Source organism: Carassius gibelio, chromosome B14 (assembly GCF_023724105.1).
Source record: "Carassius gibelio isolate Cgi1373 ecotype wild population from Czech Republic chromosome B14, carGib1.2-hapl.c, whole genome shotgun sequence".
In the NCBI taxonomy this organism is placed as follows: Eukaryota; Metazoa; Chordata; class Actinopteri; order Cypriniformes; family Cyprinidae; genus Carassius; species Carassius gibelio.
The window spans coordinates 6,599,489-6,620,584 of NC_068409.1; the positions used below are offsets into that span (position 1 = coordinate 6,599,489).

General features: G+C 40.3%; 3 protein-coding genes across 6 annotated transcripts in view; all 3 read right to left on the reverse strand.

Moving 5' to 3' along the window:
* The window catches only part of zgc:66447 (SLAIN motif-containing protein-like), a 12,031-nt gene extending 10,061 nt beyond the window's left edge, over nt 1-1,970 (reverse strand). For 2 of the 4 annotated variants that reach the window (XM_052573720.1, XM_052573722.1), the window contains exons 1-2: nt 1,751-1,969; nt 493-927 (exon numbers count right to left, since the gene is read on the reverse strand). In XM_052573720.1, coding sequence (XP_052429680.1) covers nt 493-926 — 434 coding nt within the window. In that variant the 5' untranslated portion in view covers nt 927; nt 1,751-1,969. Of the gene's footprint in view, nt 1-492; nt 928-1,750 lie in introns of all 4 variants that reach the window. The other 2 variants (XM_052573721.1, XM_052573719.1) reach the window with 2 other exon arrangements.
* A 2,179-nt stretch (nt 1,971-4,149) lies between these two features.
* Nucleotides 4,150-7,312, reverse strand: LOC127970999 (thymosin beta-a). Its single transcript, XM_052573737.1, has 3 exons — nt 7,155-7,312; nt 5,521-5,630; nt 4,150-4,388 (listed from the first exon to the last, which is right to left on the reverse strand). The coding sequence occupies exons 2-3, from the start codon at nt 5,618-5,620 to the stop codon at nt 4,348-4,350; spliced, it is 141 nt and encodes a 46-aa protein (XP_052429697.1). The 5' UTR covers nt 5,621-5,630; nt 7,155-7,312; the 3' UTR covers nt 4,150-4,347.
* A 1,645-nt stretch (nt 7,313-8,957) lies between these two features.
* On the reverse strand, nt 8,958-12,988 carry LOC127970994 (ribose-phosphate pyrophosphokinase 1). Its single transcript, XM_052573731.1, has 8 exons — nt 12,892-12,988; nt 12,627-12,752; nt 11,361-11,544; nt 11,154-11,252; nt 10,767-10,891; nt 10,502-10,675; nt 9,914-10,073; nt 8,958-9,371 (listed from the first exon to the last, which is right to left on the reverse strand). Exons 1-8 carry the CDS (start codon nt 12,900-12,902, stop codon nt 9,279-9,281), a joined length of 972 nt encoding a protein of 323 aa, XP_052429691.1. The 5' UTR covers nt 12,903-12,988; the 3' UTR covers nt 8,958-9,278.
* Nucleotides 12,989-21,096: the final 8,108 nt, after the last annotated feature.

Here is a 21,096-nt window from a genome sequence, read left to right on the forward strand (position 1 = left end):
GGATCATGAAGAGCTGAAACTGCATTTCTGACCTTCAGCCGTTGAAGTCCACAGAAAACCTATGGAACGCTTTCTTCTCAACTGAAGGAAGAAAGACAAGAGCATCCTGGACGACATGTAGGTGATTATCAGGAAATGTTTATTCTTGAAGTGAACTGTAAAATAGCACAAGAGCGCTCAAGCTACCTCTCACATAAGGTACCAAACCAAAGTCCCTTTCAAGGAAACGCTGTTCACTCGGCGGCTCAAACAAGACCAGATCCTGTCTAGATGAATGAGGCAATCCTGGAGTCTCAGAAACTGCTCGCCGAACTCACGATTCGGATTTCAAATCAGCAACAAAATCTGAAATCAACCGCCCCGTGTATGTTTATATGTGAACCAGAGCTTCTAACGATGCTTCACCAACCAGCCATTGGCTCTTTCATTTAGAAGGCGGGACTTCCCATCCCTAGCTACGTGAGATGATAATAAAGAGATGAATGCACCCACCAGCGGTCTTCGTCCTCGGTCTGAGCGCAGGTGTCTAAGTCGAGCTCATCCACCTCGTCCAGGCCGGACTGGTCCATCCCAGCATCACTGGCTCCCAGAGCGTCTGATTCACAGAGATCAGGAGACAGATCCGGCCCGAAGCGTCCTGAGACTCCCTCCTCGTCCTCGTCCTCCGGCCTGGACGCCTGGGCCAGCGGAGACACGTCCTCACTGCTGCCCGTGAGGTTCCCAGCATCCTCTGCTCCGGGGGAAGTGTCCATGGCCCGGTGGGTTCGGCCGGTCCTGGAGCGCAGGGCTTGATTCTGGACCTCCAGACGGCGCACCAGCTCCTGCAGCTCCAGCACACTCACACTGGGCTCTGAGCTGGACATCACCTGGTCTGCATCACCGCTGACCGCCGGCTGGACCACACTCACACCGTCAGGGACCACCATCCTCCAACAAACACAAAAACTACACGTCTCAAAGCTTCTCACTACCACTTTCATGTACACCAACACATTTACACATGCCTTTAGTTTTGTCCATTTTGTATTAGTCCCTTACAAAAATTAACCATGGCTTTACTACAAATCAAACCAAAAAAACAAGGTTACTATAGATAAACCATGTTAACCATAGTTTAACCATTTGTAGTTAAACTGTGGTTATATAAATTGTCATCAATGTCATCAAAAACAAAAACATGGTTACCACACTTTTACTGTAATAAAACCATGGTTCATTTTCATGAGGGATGGGCTAGTTAATAAATTACAAGAAACTATAAAAAAATACAAAAATATAGTACTGTTTAAGTTTAAACAATACGCAATAATATTTTATATCAATTGTTACCCATTTTATTCATTCATCCTTTTATAAGTTATTGTAGAGATGCTCAAGAAGGGATGAATGTAGATCATTTAATCTTGAAGGTTAATAGTGATACACAGATCAAAACCTTGGTTATACTAGGTTCATTCTGTGTTCATCATCACAGCAATGGCACAAGTTAGCAAAACAAATAAACAAAGCAGCAAACAAATGAGGTTTGTTTGAACTAGCAAGGGTGTGCTTAAAGAAAAATAAACATTGTATAAAGTGAATTAGTCTGTATACATTAAACAGTGGCGATATCTTAAACCAAAACGTGTAAAATACCACATAAATGTTGGGAGTCGTTATTTGTGTCCACATTTGATTAAGCTAATATGTTTCTGTATCAACAGTAGCGTGTAAACTGAGCTGTGTCCAATTAACTTAGTAATCAACATACCTCTGCTTCCGTCCCGGTTTCTGCAATAACAGATTTAATTTTTAAATATATATATACAAATAAAAGAATAAAAAAAGATTTAAATGAGTAACCCGCGGGTTTCTCGCCGCTCTGCTTCATTCACGGTGCTTTGGATGTGTCGAGATAGTTAGCTCGTTTGCTGTGGACCTGCGGTGATGGACACCGGTTGAGCCAATCGGATGCGACTCCCCGCCCACTGCAGTAACGCCACAGCCCATATATGGAAACGTAGCTCCGCCTGCTGGATGACGTCGCTCTGAAGAATGCAGTAACACGCTCTGTCCAGTAGATGGAGGCACGATACACACTTCCTCAGCGGCTGCGCTGTGTTCAGTTCACGTGCTCTGCAGTAGACACAATAAATACTAGAGCACCAGTTACTGAATATTGCACAGTATACAGTGCGTACTGGCGACTGCTTACTTCTCCAATAGAATGTGAAACAGCACAAGGATTATGCAGCAATAAACTCAACAATGGTGTGCTACATTTATCTCATTTGACCTTACCCGGGTATTTTAGAAGATATCATTTTGGGAGAACAAGAAATGCACTGCATCGTGGGAAACTATCTCATGCAGTAACTTTTCAAAAGGTGCACCTCTATAGGCTGCATAACAGTGTGAAGGTGCCGCTTCGAGAGTGTGGTTATATAAGGCTCTTTCTGACACACACAAACTCCATATGTGGATGCTTTAAATGAATCAAAAGTTATGATAAAGACATTTATAGTGCAGCAAAATAGTTTTATTTCAGATAAATGCTGTTCTTCTATTCATATACTCAGATGTTTTCAATATAATAATAATAATTATTATTATTATAAATATTTTTGAGCAGCAAATCTGAATATTAGAGTGATGTGACTGGAGTAATGATGCTTAAAAATTCAGCTATGAAATCACAGGAATAAATGACATTTTAAAATATATTCCAAAAGAAAATGGCTATTTTAAATAGCAAAAATATTTCAAGATTTTACTGACTTTGCTGTACTTTCAGATCAAATAAATGCAGGCTTGGTGAGCAGAAGAGACTTCTTTAAAAACATTAAAACTCTTACTGTTCAAAAACTTCTGACTGGTGTATTTTTAACCCTATAAAGCTTGACTTAAGAAATAATAGTCAGAATTACCTTTTTTTTTTTTTTTTAAATGGAGGTTTATTTGACCTGTGGACAAGAAAGTTTGCATATGTGTATTTACATGTGTATCATATTTGATTGATCAGGCTCATATTAAATTAGAGAATAGCTCATACTTGACCAAAAACACCAGCTTTATTCAGAAACCCAAAATGAGCAGATATGTGCAGATGCTGATATTGAAATGATCAAAACATGAATGAAATCCCTACGATTGTTATATAAATCAATGAGATCTTCATTACAGTACAGCAGATTATTGCATAAAATGCTAAATATCAGGTGTCCCTCTTTATAAGAAGAGTGGAGCTGGACACTTGTTACACTGAAAGAGCTTGGACTGATAAAACACTCTACACTATCAGTCACAAACAGAAGACAGTCCGTGTCTGATGCCATGTTTGCAGATTTGTTAAACATGTGCCTAACTTTACCGTACTTTGAGCACTTTCCTCTGGTTTCTGGTTACACCTGTGTCTGGTTTGACGTCCTGCAGTCTCTGACCGGGACACACGAGTCTCCACATGTTTGGTTCAGCACCACTGATAACATCACATCATCATTCATAACACAGGAGGAATAAAGCATATCTGTAAGCACAGGTGCCCGGTCACACACTGTAATGCCTGACTGTGTGTGTGAGACTTGTGTTCTGTTGTGCACATAATAAGAGGAGCTGAAACACAATCGATTGTGTAACATATAGAGGAACGTTTTTGTTTAAATGCATTCAACTGACAATACACACCTGAAGAACCAGACCAGCCCTTGTTTGCAGTGTGTGTGTGTGTGTGTGTGTGTGTGTTTAAGTGTGTTTTTGTGTCATATCAGGACACAACTCTGTATAATGACATGGGTATGACACAGGTATTACAAGGAGAGGGTGACTTATGAGGACATAGCCCATGTCCGCATTTTTCAAAACACTTATAAATCATACAGAATGAGTTTTTTTGAGAAAGTAAAAATGCACAAAGTTTCCTGTGAGGGTTAGGGTTAGGTGTAGGGTTGGAGAAGGGCGATAGAATATACAGTTTGTACAGAATAAAAACCATTACACCTATGGGATGTCCCCACTTTTCACAAAAACAAACGTGTGTGTGTGTGTGTGTGTGTGTGTGTGTGTGTGTGTGTGTGTGCGTGTTGCAACAAAATGATTCTGGACTTTTTTGATCCCCGTGAGAAAATGTCATATAAATCCTAGTCTAAATCACACATCTGGACACAGTTAAGATGTTTTTATTATCATTTATTAAACAAAAATATGATCTCACATGTTATCTGAAAACAGCCAGCACAGAAGTGCGCTCTCTTCCTGCCACATCATCCTCATCTTCATCACCTCCTCTCCTCTCCTCTCGAAGGTCTCACGGTTCAGTCACGTTCTCAGTGTTAACTGACTGATAGCTGATGTGCAGGAGCGAGAGCGGCTTCACTTGGCCTCCCCTGCAGCCTTCTTCTCCTGCTCGATATCTGTGAAGACCACACACCAGACGCGTCAGAGGAAAGGTAACGCTCCTCTCTACACCTGTGCAGTGCTGAATAACCCTGCGCTAAACACCTGAACCCAGCGGGACACAGGACATACACACTACCTGCTCCACATCATTGTGTTTCCTGTTCATCTCATGTTTATCCACCGTATTTTCAACACTTTTACTGCAGTAAACGGTAGAACTGTTTTGCTACAAACCAGCATGTGACATTAGAGCACTTTACATCACCATCACTGTGATCTGACAGGTAATGTATTTCCCTGTTTATTTATGGATCTATCTTTTTTCTTTGAGGAAACTGTACATGCAAATTGAGATGTAAATACTGCTTACTGAATTACTCCAGTGCACGAGAAAAACAAATTACACACACACACAACAAAACACAAAACTGTGGAATCATTTGAATGTTTCAAAAAGATGTTTCTATACTACAACAGTGCATGATAAACAATAGGACAATTATTACAGACAACATTAAAGTATCTAGCATATGAGAAAAGATCAGATGAAGACCAGCACATTCAGCCAACACACACACACACACACACACACACACACACACACATACGATCAAAAATAAATAAATTAAAATAAAACACATTTTGAAGTTTTTAAATGATTATAATTGTTTCATCTGGTGATTTGGGTCTGAGCACTGGGTCCTGAAGACTTGTGTTATTATAGTATCATTCAGATATTATTATAGGTTTATGCAATTTTTTTTCCAGTTAGCATTTATTTTATTCCAGTTTTTTTTATTTATTTTTTTATGGTTTAATCTGAATGAATCCGGCTGAATTGAATATCACAGGCAGTGCTTGCAGAAAACAGTCATATGTCCTGCAGTGTGATGATCTGATCTTCTCCTCACTCTTGTGTGGACGAGTGTCAGATTAATATTAGCTAATAATATATTCCTGAAGCGTACAATCCATAACTAGCTTCCTTTGTTCTTTGTTTTAGCTCAGCCACAGGTGAAGAATACAGACGCTCTTATCTCTGTGTGTGTGTGTGTGTGTGTGTGTGTGTGTGAGATCAGCACAAGACTGCACTCGTCTGATCTGTAAACACTGGTTGAGGAGGGAGAGGCTGTCAGACCCGCTCACCTTCTTTAGTGGGCAGACTGTTCTTCTCCGCCGTGTTGGTCTTCTTCAGGCATTTCTTGTCGAACTGCTTCACTTCTTCTTTCACTGGGTTATCACTCATTTTGGAGAGTCTGTGAGAATACAAGTCATTGACAGTTAAAGGCAGTGTCCGTCCCTAGATGAGACGATATCGTCCTCAATAAAACTATCTGTGAATCAAATCTTACTTTGAACAAATGAATCAACTTATTGGTATTCTAATGCAATGACGGTCAATGTGTGTGTTTGGACAGGACTAGTGTTTCTTCGACACACAGAGCTGAAACAGCCTCTCGATCACAGTTAAACCACACTCTGAAAAGCAGAAGTGTGTGTGTGTGTGTGTGTGTGTGTGTGTGTTTAAACCCCAGCCCTGTTTCCTCAGAGGCGTGGGCTGAAGTTCTGGTGACTGTATGGACACGTCGACACACCCTGTCCTCAGGTGTGTGTGTGTGTGTGTGTGTGTGTGTGAGAGCTCTTATCAGCCAGAGCTGCAGGAAAATCACTGGCCTAAAATTACTCTCTACTCAAATGGGCTGTTTTCCTTGCTTTTTGCATATCTGCAGAAACCAGGAGTGCGCTGGAGCTTAATGCTTCTGTTAAACAGATAAAGTTACAGAGAGATCTGCAAAACAAGAGGAAGTCATTTCCCAGAAAGTTCTAGAGCAGCTATATCAACTAAACACAGTTTCTCATTAAAGTAAGCCACACTGTCTTAGCAACACTTATATTCTGAATGAACTCTTGTATTCAACTCACATGACTGAATACATTGTGTAGTTTCAAGAGCCTGACCAGATTCACTTTTTCTTGCAACTTAATATCAGATCTCATTTAAGAGAGAGAGAAGTGAACACAGTAACTGTGAAAACATTTTAGTTTAGCAAATCAAATGATGAATGTATTGAATGTTTTCTCACAGTATCACAACACTCTTCTGCGCGCGCACACACACACACACACACACACAGTAAACAGATCAGAGATGATCTCAGCAGGGCAGTGTGCACATGATCACTCATGACGAGATGTTTTATATCATCGCCATCAATTCCTCACGTCTTCACCACACCCAGCGCGACTCGCGCCAAATCTCTGGATTTTGCAACATTGTCAAATACTTGAAATATTTGAATGTTCGAAACGTTCCAACTGACACTTTGCCGCGTCTGGATTTTTTGAACTGTGTATAACGCATTAATGCGCCATAAGAATTCATGAGACTGCGCTTACTACATACACACACACACACACACACACACACACACACAACCACTAACTAGTACGCTAATGAAGTACACTAAAACAGTTCGCACACTACATTACTCCATTGACAGGTGCGCACAAACATATGCTGTCCTGATTTGATATTTTCCTTCATGTTACTATATGTATTAAATGTATCATGCAATGTAAACGATTATTGTATCAACTTTGCAACTGGATAATCTTCCTGCACACTTTTAAAGAGAAACATCCGTCTTTATTTAGTTTGCATTATTCGTATCTGGAACTCTATACAACAATCATATGATATATGAGACGGTACAGTACTACAGAATGTCTTCCCCAGATTAAACCTGTGTGTGTGTGTGTGTGTGTGTAAAGAGCCTCACCTGTCGCTGGCCTCGGGACTGTAGTACACTAGATGTTCTGGACTCAATCTCTGTGCTGCTCAAGGTGGACAGTTGCTTTAAATACAGCCCGTTGCACAACAGCACAGATGTAATGCACTCGCTCTGATTGGTTTAATCTCTCACTGCTGTATTCTGATTGGATAAACGCGCAGCGCTTCTCTATTGTGATTGGACGAGTCTGCGTCGCAGTGAAGTAACGGTAACGGAGTGTGAAGAAAGTGACGCAAACTAACATTCTTGTGAAACCCTGGACGTGTTTCTAGAGGACGAACATGAAGTATTGCAGGTGAAGTTTATTTTCTACCTAGTGAGGCATCGGATCTACCAGCAGCGCCGTCCTGTGGCGATTAACCTTCAGGAACTGAGGCAAAATCCTAAATAAACACAAGTTGTGTCATACTTCTGTTTTACGTAACAGAGACAGCCCTGTTTTAATTTAAATTGCTTAATCATATTGCTACTGGAAAAATTACAACATACCGTATTTATAAAACAAAACTTGATTAAAAAAAGTAGAAAATCACATATTTTCTATATAATATATAAAGGAATAGTTCACCCAAAAATAAGCATATTACTATAATATGATGCAATGCTCAAACCTGATGAAGAAACACATTCTGATCTTGGGTGGTCTGAGGTGAGCACATTTTCATCACATGTTTATTTTCAGAGCACCAGTGTGAGCTGTGACACTAGAGAAAACTCAACATGAGTGTGTCTGACCTCTGACCTTGTCCAGAGAAGTCGGTGGACATCAGGAAGGTCCCATCGTCTCATGTGAACATGCTTCAGTCTCACACCAGGTGGCGCTACAGAAGACCAGTTGTGTTTTGGATCATAACTCTGAAACCCCAGATTTCTTCTCACGCCCAATAAAATGCATTACACACATGACATTGCACCTATTTACAATTAAAATCCCTTAATAACGGTATTACGCAATGATCTGTGAAGTCTGAAATCGGTATGAATCTTCTTTGGTGGGTGACATATCTTCTAAAATTACTCAACTATAAAAATGACTAGAACTATAAAACACATGGCCACCAGCAGCTCGTTTTCTGAATGTCCTGCACGTATAAAATTATAAATATTCATATATCATGTAAAAACAAGTGTGTAGCAAATTTTGTGAAAACAGGCCTCATGGTGATGATGCTATAAACTACTCTACATTTTCACTGATAACCGCAAACAGGCATTAAACATTGTTCATGTATAAGACAACATAACTATTCAGTTTAGTAACTCACACTGCATGTCAGCACTAGACCCCGCTGGAAGAAGCTATCAGAAGAATTTGGATCAGCTTCTGCAGACGTGATCGGACACATGTGAGGTGCGGCTGTATGACTAACACACTCAGATCTTGTGTGCACAAAGTCCAGCCTTAGTTCATATGGAGAACAAGTCCTTCTGAGGAGAAGAGGTGGGAATGATCATATCACTGCTGTCCACCAGAGGGAGCCACCGGACACATCCCACAGACTTCAGTGCAATCACCTACACATTTACTACAGTTGATTATAGATTTTAATATAGTTTAGCCTTATCAGTTTGCAAAGAAATATGTGATCTCCAAAAGATGCAAAGGTCATGAAATGTATTTATTTTAAATGTATTTTTCATAAATCTTTTAAAACATTTCGGTCTAGTTGCCAGACGTTTGTTTCACTTTCTCAACAGATTAAAATTATTAAAATCACATTTTAGCAGGATGCATTTTTATTTAAGTATGATTCATAACGCTGTAAATGTTTCAAGAAGGCACACACCAAATAAAGCCAGAGGAGTTTAATACTGGATTGATCCTAGTCTCTGAAACAGAGATCATTCAAATGAAATCAACACAGACGAGCGATCTGAGGGGGAACAGAATGGCATAACGCTACCAAAATGATTTATTTTTTTAATAGCAATGTCCATATCAAGAGTTATTAAAAAACTAAATCCTGAAAGTGGAATAAAAGTGGGATTTGTGTGAAGGATGCACTGTACAGAGCAGAAGCGTGAAGTAAAGCTGTGTGTTCATCAGGACTGAATCTGAATCAGCGTGGAGCCGGTCTGGACAGTCCTCCGCTCAGGAACAGATGGATGAGGTTATAACGGCACGTGACTGAAGAGATATGACACAGACTCTCCGTTGTGGGTCCGGCGGATGGCCTCGGCCAGGATCATGGAGATATCAATGACCTGCAGAGAAGAGAATATCTGCTTCACACCAGACCGAGAGAAGAAGAAGACACGTCTGTATCACACCAGACTCTCCTCGAAACCAGCGACTGGTCTCCTGAAGCTGATCTAATGTTGAAGGAGTTTAGATTGGAATAGATCAGGGATACACCAGAACCTAAACACTTAACCTGAACACAGTCAAACACTGGACTGAAGGCAGAATACCAAAACATGGTTTTCCCCCATGCATTTTGGCTATATTAACCATTGCATAAATTAAACACCCCAATTTATAAAAAACACAAAACACACTCTTGCAATGTTCTATTTTAAAAACTACAAAAGAAAAAATTACTGAAGTAGTAAAAAAAGTTATATATTGTCCTTAGAGTGTTACTTTAGCCCTTTAGGGGAAGTAGAATAAAATGCATCTTTTGCATATCCCGTAATAAAACACCTAAGAAAGCAATAATAATACTAAAGGAAGAGAATGGTTGAGCTGTTGCTGGAGGACAGTATGATGCTGCTTCACACAGATCACAGGCGCTCGCGGGACACACCTGGATTTTGGGACAGTGCTTCATCTTCTCCTCCTGAGGGATGGTGTTGGTCACCACCACAGCCTCGAAGCAGGCGTTGTTGATACGAGAAATGGCTGGACCGGAGAAGATGCCGTGGGTGAGGATGGCATACACTTTAACCGCTCCTGCGGAGATTAACCTGAACACACACACACACACACAGAGAGAGAGAGAGAGTGTTACAGGTACTGAAGCACTCAGTGCGTGTTATCACTGTCATCAGCTCCTCTCTCACACACACACACACGTTTGTTTTTGTGTAAAGTGTGTTCATCCCATAGGTGTAATGGTTTTTATACTGTACAAACTGTATATTCTATGTCCCTTCACCAACCCTACACCTAACCCTAACCCTCACAGGAAACTTTGTGCATTTTTACTTTCTCCAAAAAACTCATTCTGTATGATTTATAAGTGTTTTGAAAAATGGGGACATGGGTTATGTCCTCATAAGTCACCCTCTCCTTGTAATACCTGTGTCATACCCATGACATTATACAGAGTTGTGTCCTGATATGATACAAAAACAAGAGCACACACACACACACACACACACACACTCCTCACTTATCAACAGCGTGGCAGACGGTGCCGCAGGTGTCGGCCATGTCATCCACTAATATAGCCACGCGGTCCTTCACGTCTCCCACCAGAACCATGCGGTCCACCTCGTTGGCCTTCTTCCTTTCTTTGTGAATGAGAGCGAAGTCAACATTGAGCCGGTCTGCAATGGAGGTGACCCTGTCGATGGAGAAACACAGCTCAGGGATCAGCCTCCACACACACAGACACACACACACACACACACAGACACAGACAGACACACACACACCTCTTGGCTCCTCCAGCATCAGGAGACACGATGGTGCAGGTCTTCCACTCGGGGATGTTCTCCTTGATCCACTTCAACACGGCAGGCTCAGCGTATAAGTTATCCACTGGGATGTCAAAGAAGCCCTGCAGAAGAAGACCGCAGCTCCCAGATCAAACCAGAGCAACATTAATGTGTGTGTGTGTGTGTGTGTGGACTGCTTCATTCCACCACTAGGAGGAGACAGTCCCAACTTCTCCACAATCATCCAGATACAAAACTTACAAAGATGTCATATTTCTTCTATTACTCTCACTCTACACCAGCAAGAAAAACTAGTCATGTTTGCAATGAAATCAGCAACAGTGTGTGTGTGTGTGTGTCTGTCTGTGTGTGTGTGTGGCCCACCTGTATCTGAGATGCATGCAGGTCCATGGTGATGATGTGGTCTGCTCCAGACACAGACAGCATGTTAGCCACCAGCTTGGCAGAGATGGGCGCCCGACTCTGCAGGAGACATGTGAAAGAAGAAAACAATGATCCACACACCTCCTCACACACAAACTCTGAGTGACGTCGCGGGCTCAGACTGATGTGTGAGAGACAGACACACACCTTGTCCTTCTTGTCCTGCCGGGCGTAAGGGAAGCAGGGGATGACCGCTGTGACTCTACAGGCCGATGCGATCTTGCAGGCGTTTATCATGATCAGGAGCTCCATCAGGTTATCATTGATTTCTCCACAGCCGCTCTGGACTATATACACATCCTCTCCACGCACACTCTCTCCGATCTCCACGCTGAACACACACACACACACACACACACACAGCAATCATTGACAACGCACTGTAATAATATCATGTAGTCTTGGAGTAATGTGTGAACAAGTCAGTGTTTCAGGAGTTTGGGACACATGCTCATACCATAACGGTTTAATTTCCTATTAGGGTTCATGTATATGCTTTATTTTTTTATATTAACTGTTTTGTTTTTTCCCAAGGCATTGTTAGATGCCAGTGATTTCAGTTCTGCAAAGATTTGATTTCAAAAACAGTACACTAGATATGAAACTGTTTCTTGTTATGATTTTAAATCTGGATTTAATCTCAGAAAGATTTTGAAGACGAGCTGCTAAAGTCTGATTTTGTGCTTTAAAAGTAAAACATAATAATCCATATTATTATAATACAACCCTGCCTGCTTTAACTGTGAGAAAATTATTATAACAGTTGAAAACATTCATTAGAAATGAGAAAAGTAATCAATGTAATAAACTTGTAATCTGTAACTTCTGCACTTCTAAAGGACTTCCCGACCCTGTGTATCACACTGAAACACGACTGACGCATTAATAACATCACTGTGTGTGTTTTGTAAAGGTACAGCACAGGACAAGAGCATGTTATGAAATCAAACAAGCAGAGAAGGTCTCAGGGTCATGGCATTATTTAAGCATAACTCCCCAGAGTCAGAGAGCAAATGATTAATCCTTCCCCTAACTAATGAATAAATACAAACTAAGGCCTTATACACCAGACTATAATTAACGCCATCGTGGCATGACAAAGGGTTTTGGTTAAATTTATAAGTTCGGAGGCTACTGACGGAGTTATGAATTTCCATTCCTACAAACGTGTCTAAATGCTATTTAATGGCAATATTAGTCACAAAACATCTCCAACTCAAGATAATAGACATCGCCTCGCAAAGCGTGCAGATGCACAGCCTTCTGGGAGTTGTAGTTTTCTGAAACACACGTGGAGCGCTGGCAGCCATCATCTGAACTACAACTCCCAGCGGCCCGCGGGAAAAAACGGGACAGCAACATGTTAAAGTACAAATCTAAAACGCGCTCCGATCATTTCCAGAAATGACTCACCACGTCTCTTGGTTGCTGAACTTCTTCGTCACCACTTTCCCCAGCTCCAGCCCGAGGCGATCCGCGACCTTCTGAGACAGATCCTGGTGCGAGCTGCCGCTGAAGATCTTGATGTTAGGCATGTTTCTGTTCGTCCCGCGAACACCAGAGAGAGTGCACGAGGAGATATGACGTGTGCGCGTGAGCCGGGGGATGCTGAATCGTGCAGATATCTGCTATCCGATGTTGGTTTTACCGGTAAAGAGTGAGTTCGCCACTAACTTACCTTTCCGCCATAGTGATTCTGGACGGTACCCGCGTGACGTCACAGACACGCCTCCTCTTCCGCTTCTTCTTCAGTGGTTCCAACTCAGGCTATATCTATCTATCTATCTATCTATCTATCTATCTATCTATCTATCTATCTATCTATCAGTGTGTCTGTCTAAACATTTACATCTGTGGTTTTAAATTTCAAGCGTGTATAATAAAATTTTCATATTATGCTTTCTTGTGCCAACATTAAAGTTTGTCTTGACCATTTATGTAATTTAATGTATTTATTTATTTACCTAATTACACTTCAAAAATCTTCCTCTCATAGAAAACCATTATAAAGAAAACGCTTAATGTGGCTTAATTCATTAAAACAGTGTTTTTAAAAATACCAAACACATTAAACATTATTAATAAATAACACTGTACAGACAAGGTTGAGTTTGGTCTTTTAAACACAAATTTAATGCATTAGACCATGTTAAGTGTTTTAGAATGTCCCTTCATTAACTTAAATTAGACATTAACTTCATTAACAAATTATACATTAATGTGATAAAGCTAGACATCTTTTTCTTCAACGCAGAAGTAAGTCTGACAAGACCTCCGGTTAATTAATGAGAAGAATAACAAAGTGTTGTAAACTGTAAAACTGTTTTAACTACAAACCTGTGTGTTCATAATTAAGAGAATACATTAAAATATGATAAGACACGTCAATTTTCAATATCAAGCTGCCATAGATTGACAAATGACCGCTCTGCTCTGAAGGGAAGAATAAAGTGGATAGTTGTGATCATTAAATGCATGTTCTTCACTGTCTTGAGGACAGGGGTGATAAGATCATGTTTCATGAAGCAGAAATGCCTGCATGTATTTCATATTCTTTATTATCACATTCAAAGACAAATCATCTATAGTTTTCCCATCCCTCAGAACAGTATTTCTCATCTCTCCGGCTCATACTTCACTCACATCTGCTTCCTCTCTTACTCAGTCATTCCTCCGGCAGCAGCTGCCATTAGTGCGCTCTAATCTTCTTGTTTTTTCTAGTTTCGAGGGACATTTGTTTTTGTGAGTAGAGATGAAACAGTGTCTACATTTCAAGGTTTTTCACGTCACAGGACGATGTTGGGAAGCAGTAGTTTTCCATTGCCTTTGCTTTGGCATCACAAAACTTGCTGGGTTTCGTGCTTAACCAGACAAAGATGAAGATGAAATCCAGACTCTTCACCCCCGACTCAACCTGAATATCAGAAGGTCAATGTCAAGCCCCTGAAGTGTTTTAAATACACCGGTAGCCAGTGAAGTCAAAGCTGAACACGTGATAGTGAAGACTGGTTGATTCCAGCGTAAAGAGCATTAGTGTAATCCAGCCTGCTTGAAATTAATGCATGAATAACAACCTCTAAATCATTCAAACTGAGAAAATCTTTCAGCTTGCCAAGCGCTTTAAGCTGCAAAAAACTGGCTCAGAGTTAATTTGTTTGTCAAATTTTAATTCAGGATCAAAAATAACTCCCAGATTTGTAACCTTCGGGCCCAGAGTAGATTTAAATGATGTAAAGGTGAGAAGAGCCAAACAAAATAACTTCAGTCTAGTTTAGATTGGACTGTAGGACATGATTTTCCATTCTTGGTGTCCTCTACACAAGCGGAGAGAAGGACACTGCATCAGACTCATATCAGCTGCAGAAATACTGGATCAAACTCTATCAGACCCAAATATAAACCGAAGAGGGAGCAAATACAGGGAGAATAAAACTGAGAGGAGAGTGCTGCAGTCATCAGATGCTTCCGACCGGTTTATAATGAAAAAATGTATAATGTTTGGGTAGAATTTCTTTTTTTACTCATGTTTTTGCCGTGAAAATAGCCTGAGATGCTGTGATGGCATTAAATAAAAATATACAAAATATATAAAAATAATAAACATATGTGTGTTTCCTGGAAGACTTCCCAAATATATGAGAAGTAGAAGATTTCAGGAACATCTAAGTAAGAAACAAAAAATGAGGGTGAATCAATACATTCTGAATAATTTACTGTGTGAATAATATGTAATCATGTAACCAGTGAAAAAGTACCTGTAATCTGATTATGAACATTTTAAAATCTAATCTAATCTAATAACAACACTCATTTTTGGGATCTGATGATATAATCCAGCTCTGTTTATTACAAAATGATGTTTTCAAAGAGCACTCCTGCTCCAAACTTCACATTTCCAGTCTAGATGTGTGTCTTTAATGATGAAGGACAAAGCATCCAAGTATCATCGATGTATATTTCCCACACTCTCTGTTTGACTCAGAATATGAAGAGCCCATTTAAGAGAAACCCTTGGGAGATCTGCAGGGAAGAGATGGAGAATTATTCCTCCAGCTTCTGACATCACCTCGCTCACTGCAAACTCAAAACTGTTTCTTTCCTTCTTCAGCACACTTTTCTTTGTCTCATTTTTACACTGATTGGACACTGACTGGAGTCTATTGTTCACCTGCACACATTTCTGATCAAACAGAAAATAAGCTTTTACCAAGAGCCTTGTCCAGTACAGAGACTGAAGAAGCTGAGCATCTCACTTCTGCAGCTGATTCACCTCACTCCGTCTCAGTCATGAGCTTATTCCTCATGAGAGGTCAAGGACTGTTTGTGATGGCAGTGCCTGTTGTTGTTAAACTCCTCAGGTTAATCATGTTTATTGTGTGTCCGAGTAGATATTTCTGAGTGAGTAATAGTTGAGTTAGTATGTCTACTAGATTCAGGGTTACTTGTAACATCAATTAAACATGTTATAATTTACTCCAAGCTATTGTTTTATTGTGTGTGTGTGTGCTGTCTGTATCTTGGAGTTATTTGAAGTGAGTGCATTCAAAATTTGATTCAAACAGGTTACACGTGTCTTATATTAAATGTGTGTTTGTTTTATTTATAAAATCAGCGTTGAATAAAAAGTTTTTAAACGAAACCATTTATTTTCTGTTTCTGCTGCAAAGATAACAACCGTGGCATTTAATATCAGACACTTGTAACTAGTTTGAATCCCATTTTGAATGCACTCACTTCAGATATCTGTCTCCCCTAACATGAATTCATTAAGATGTGTTTGTGTTTGGATGAATGATGTTCTGTATATTGCCAGCACCTCACACATCTTTGTCTTAGTCTCTTCAGTGTCCTGCAGATGGAGACATCGCTGCTCCTTCCACAGCAGACACTGACAGTGTGTCCTGAATAAACACTGCTCTCATTCCTAATGTAGAGGGGTAAAGACATATGTCTTCAGAAATGAGAGCAGAGAGTAAACATTGTTAATAAAGACGACTTATAAAGCAGCCGAAAACATACTAAAGTAACTACAATCACTCAAATACTTCACACTGCTCCAAACACAACAGTGTACCTTTCTGAATTAAACCTCAGCCTTCTGTGATTTCAGTCTTAGTTTGATCGATCGATCGATTGATTGTAAGCATTTGTGCTGTATAACTCTGAACGATTGTGGTGTATTTGAGAGTAACCGTTGATATTATCCAGATGAATGTGTTGTAGAGATCTGCTCACTTACATTAATTTTCATCATCATCATCATCATCATCATCTCTTTCAAATCAGGCTTCTCTCTTTTTATTTGAGCTCAATAAGCATTTGCCCCAATTCTGATTCACTGTCTCTACATTTTTTAATCATGTTATTACATCATTTAGCAGTTTATTCAATGAAAAATGGCAGATAAAAGATACTTAGCAATATCACAACTGACTCTAGTCCACATCTGGAGTCTCCAAAACCTCCAGCTCAGTCATTTCTGTGGGGTATCTGCTGGGGTGCTGTGTGTGTGTGTGAGTGTGTGTGTGTGTGTGTGTTTGTGTGTGTGTGTGTGTGTGTGTGTGTGTGTGTGTGTGTGTGTGTTCTTGTTTTTGTATCATATCAGGACACAACTCTGTATAATGACATGGGTATGACACAGGTATTACAAGGAGAGGGTGACTTATGAGGACATAACCCATGTCCCCATTTTTCAAAACACTTATAAATCATACAGAATGAGTTTTTTTGAGAAAGTAAAAATGCAGAAAGTTTCCTGTGAGGGTTAGGGTTAGGTGTAGGGTTGGTGAAGGACCATAGAATATACAGTTTCTACAGAATAAAAACCATTACACCTATGGGAAGAACACACTTTACACAAAAACAAACAATGTGTGTGTGTGTGTGTGATTAACTCCTATGCATATTTTGCATAGAACAACTTGCATAGAATATATTTCAGACCAACTTTAAAAAATGGATGAAAATAACCCAGGCACTCACTGTCTTTGTATCTTCCACATTGTTAATAAATAGCTTACTGATTTATTTAGGTAAAGTGCACATGAAGTAGCTTTATTTTATTTTAACTGAATTAGATATTTGGACCTGATGATTTCTTCTAAATAGCTAGCCATTAAAAAGTATGTTATATACACAAACGGGGTAAAGTTAAGTTTTTTTTTTTACCTGTATTTTGGCATTTTCACTTTATCGAGTTGTGTTTTAGAGTAAACAGAAATGTCTGTTATTTCAGGATTTATTTTCTACAGTGTGTGCGTAGTCTGAAAGCAATCTGTGTGTATGAATCATGTTGTGATTATCTTGTGATTTAACAGCGTCATAAATCCTCTCCTGAAATAGTAAAGTGCACTTCAGAATCTAAATTCCTTGCCTGTTTTATGAATACTGTGAATTCAAGCACACTACTCTTTTCACGTGTTGTTTTCAGCTACTATATAGGGAAGTGAGCATATTAGCACGCAGCTTGTGTATCATTTGCAAGGCTTTTGTTCGAGCTCTGGCGGAGAGCAGCTGTTCTTCATTATGCTGTTTCGCTCTGGCCTCAGCTGAGCTCAGTCGGGGTCTGGAGGGGAGTAATTAGGCGGTCTGCACAAGCGTAGCGTCCCCTGTGTGTCTCAGCAGGCCAGCAGTCGAGCGCTCAGTCCACAGGAGATCAGAGTCATGTGACCCCTACTGAGGAAGCTCAGGCTCCATATGACTGTGCTTTATTCACACTACTAGAGTCTTACAGGCTTTTCATTTCAACAAATTCAAGTCAGTAGGAGTTGCATTATATTGTATTATATGCTCCAAATAAGATAAAAGGTACAAAACTGTCACTTGACCTGTACACTTACAAAAGGTACTAATATGTCTTCAGGCACTGATGTGCTTTTTTAGAGTAATATGTACATTTAAGGCAGGCTACTAATACCTTGTAGGGGTATATAAGGTATTTTTAGCATTGGTGCCTTACACGCAATTCCTCATGCCTCTTCTGTACAATTTAATAAAAACAATTTAAGTTCAAGTTGTTAACATTTTACCAATGTTGAATAGAAATAAACCTCACAGCGGTCGAATGTCTTTAACGTGTACATCTCCCGACAGCGTCTGACAGCTCTTTTAGTCCAGCTGAGCTAGAACAGTTAGTAAGAGGATGATTACCAGCAGAAAGAGGCTGTTAAAGTGACCACCAGTAGATGGGTTTACTCTCTAATCCCATTTAGACACTATCAACCACCTTTTCAAGACAAGTGTAACCTATAAAACAATTACAACGAGATGTTACTGAGGTATGAGTTTCTGTCTTCTGCTGAACACAAAAGAAGATGTTATGAAGAACATTGATAACCAAACAGTTGCTGTTAGCCAATAACTTCCATAGTACAGAGAAAAAAACGTATATATATTATGTCTGTGAGGCATGTTTTCACTGAGCGTCGGTCCATTTCTGTATGAGTTTTGATATATTTGAGTTATATATATACACTGACCTAAAGGATTATTAGGAACACCATACTAATACTGTGTTTGACCCTCTTTCACCTTCAGAACTGCCTTAATTATACGTGGCATTGATTCAACAAGGTGCTGAAAGCATTATTTAGAAATGTTGGCCTATATTGATAGGATAGCATCTTGCAGTTGATGGAGATCTGTGGGATGCACATCCAGGGCATGAAGCTCCCGTTCCACCACATCCCAAAGATGCTCTACTGGGTTGAGATCAGGTGACTCTGGGGCCATTTTAGTACAGTGAACTCATTGTCATGTTCATGAAACCAATTTGAAATGATTCAAGCTTTGTGACATGGTGCATTGTCCTGCTGGAAGTAGCCATCAGAGGATTGGTAGATGGTGGTCATAAAGGGATGGACATGGTCAGAAACAATGCTCAGGTAGGTCGTGGCATTTAAACAATGCCCAAATGGCACTAAGGGGCCTAAAGTGTCCCAATAAATCATCCCCCACACCATTACACCAACACCACCAGCCAGCCTAGTGGTAACAAGGCATGATGGATCCATGTTCTCGTTCTGTTTACACCAAATTCTGACTCTACCATCTGAACGTCTCAACAGAAATCCAGACTCATCAGACCAGGCAACATTTTTACAGTCCACTTTTGGTGAGCTCGTCAAGTCAGGTCACCTTTATTTATATAGCGCTTTAAACAAAATACATTGTGTCAAAGCAACTGAACAACATTCATTTGGAAAACAGTGTCTCAATAATGCAAGATGAATTCAGTGATGTCATCTCTGTTCAGTTAAATAGTGTCTGTGCATTTATTTGCAATCAAGTCAACGATATCGCTGTAGATGAAGTGACCCCAACTAAGCAAGCCAGAGGCGACAGCGGCAAGGAACCGAAACTCCATCGGTGACAGAATGGAGAAAAAAACCTTGGGAGAAACCAGGCTCAGTTGGGGGCCAGTTCTCCTCTGACCAGACGAAACCAGTAGTTCAATTCCAGACTGCAGCAAAGTCAGATTGTGCAGAAGAATCATCTGTTTCCTGTGGTCTCGTCCTGGTGGTCATCTGAGACAAGGTCTTTACGGGGGATCTGTATCTGGGGCTCTAGTTGTCCTGGTCTCTGCTGTCTTTCAGGGCAGTAGAGGTCCTTTCTAGGTGCTGATCCACCATCTGGTCTGGATACATACTGGATCCAGGCGACTGCAGTGACCCTCTGATCTGGACACAGACTGGATCTGGTGGCTACAGTGACCTCGGAACAAGAGAGAAACGGATTAATATTAGCGTAGATGCCATTCTTCTAATGAAGTAGCAAGTACATAGGGTGTTATGGGAAGTGTTTCCGGTTTTTCCTATTTGTAGTGGAGATGAGTGGTACCCGGTGGGGTCTTCTGCTGTTGTAGCCCATGCGTCTCAAGGTTGTGCATGGTGTGGCTTCACAAATGCTTTGCTGCATACCTCGGTTGTAACGAGTGGTTATTTCAGTCAAAGTTGCTCTTCTATCAGCTTGAATCAGTCGACTCATTCTCCTCTGACCTGTAGCATCAACAAGGCATTTTCACCCACAGGACTGCCACATACTGGATGTTTTTCCCTTTTCACACCATTCTTTATGAACCCTAGAAATGGTAGTGCGTGAAAATCCCAGTAACTGAGCGTATTGTGAAATACTCAGACCGGCCTGTCTAACACCAACAACCATGCCACGCTCAAAATTGCTTAAATCACCTTTTTTTCCCATTCTGACATTCATGTTGGAGTTCAGGAGATTGTCTTGACCAGGACCACAGCCCTAATTGCATTGAAGCAACTGCCTTGTGATTGGTTGATTAGATAATTGCATTAAGGAGAAATTGAACAGGTGTTCCTTATAATCCTGTAGGTGAGTGTATATATATATATTGAAGTCAATGGGGACCATCAACTGTTTGGTCACATCACAACAGAAGATAGAAATTCATACAGGTTTGGAATAAAGGCTGAGTAAATGTTAACAGATTTTTAATTTGTGGTGAACTATCTCTTTAAGGTCAATGAAATCCAATCCCAACTGGCCACAGTATGCATAGGTGCATAAATAAGCAGGTGTTTGGGAGAGCTGTGATTCCCACTGAAAGCCCATTCATTCCCACTGCATAGTCTGTCACTTGTTTCCTCTTTAAGTTCATGTTCATCCTCCTGATCTGATCAGTGATATTCTGAAGCTCGTCGTCATCACTTCCACTCCACTGCTTGAGAGACAGATTCTGCACATTTAAAGAGACACTTCACCCAAACATGAAAACACAGTCATCATTTACTCCTCCTCATCTCGTCCCAAACCTGAGTTTCTGTGTTTGGAACAACATTCTTTAAAATAGCTTTTTGTGTTTTTCTGAAGAATGATAGTCATACGTGTTTGGACCAACATGAGGATGATAAAT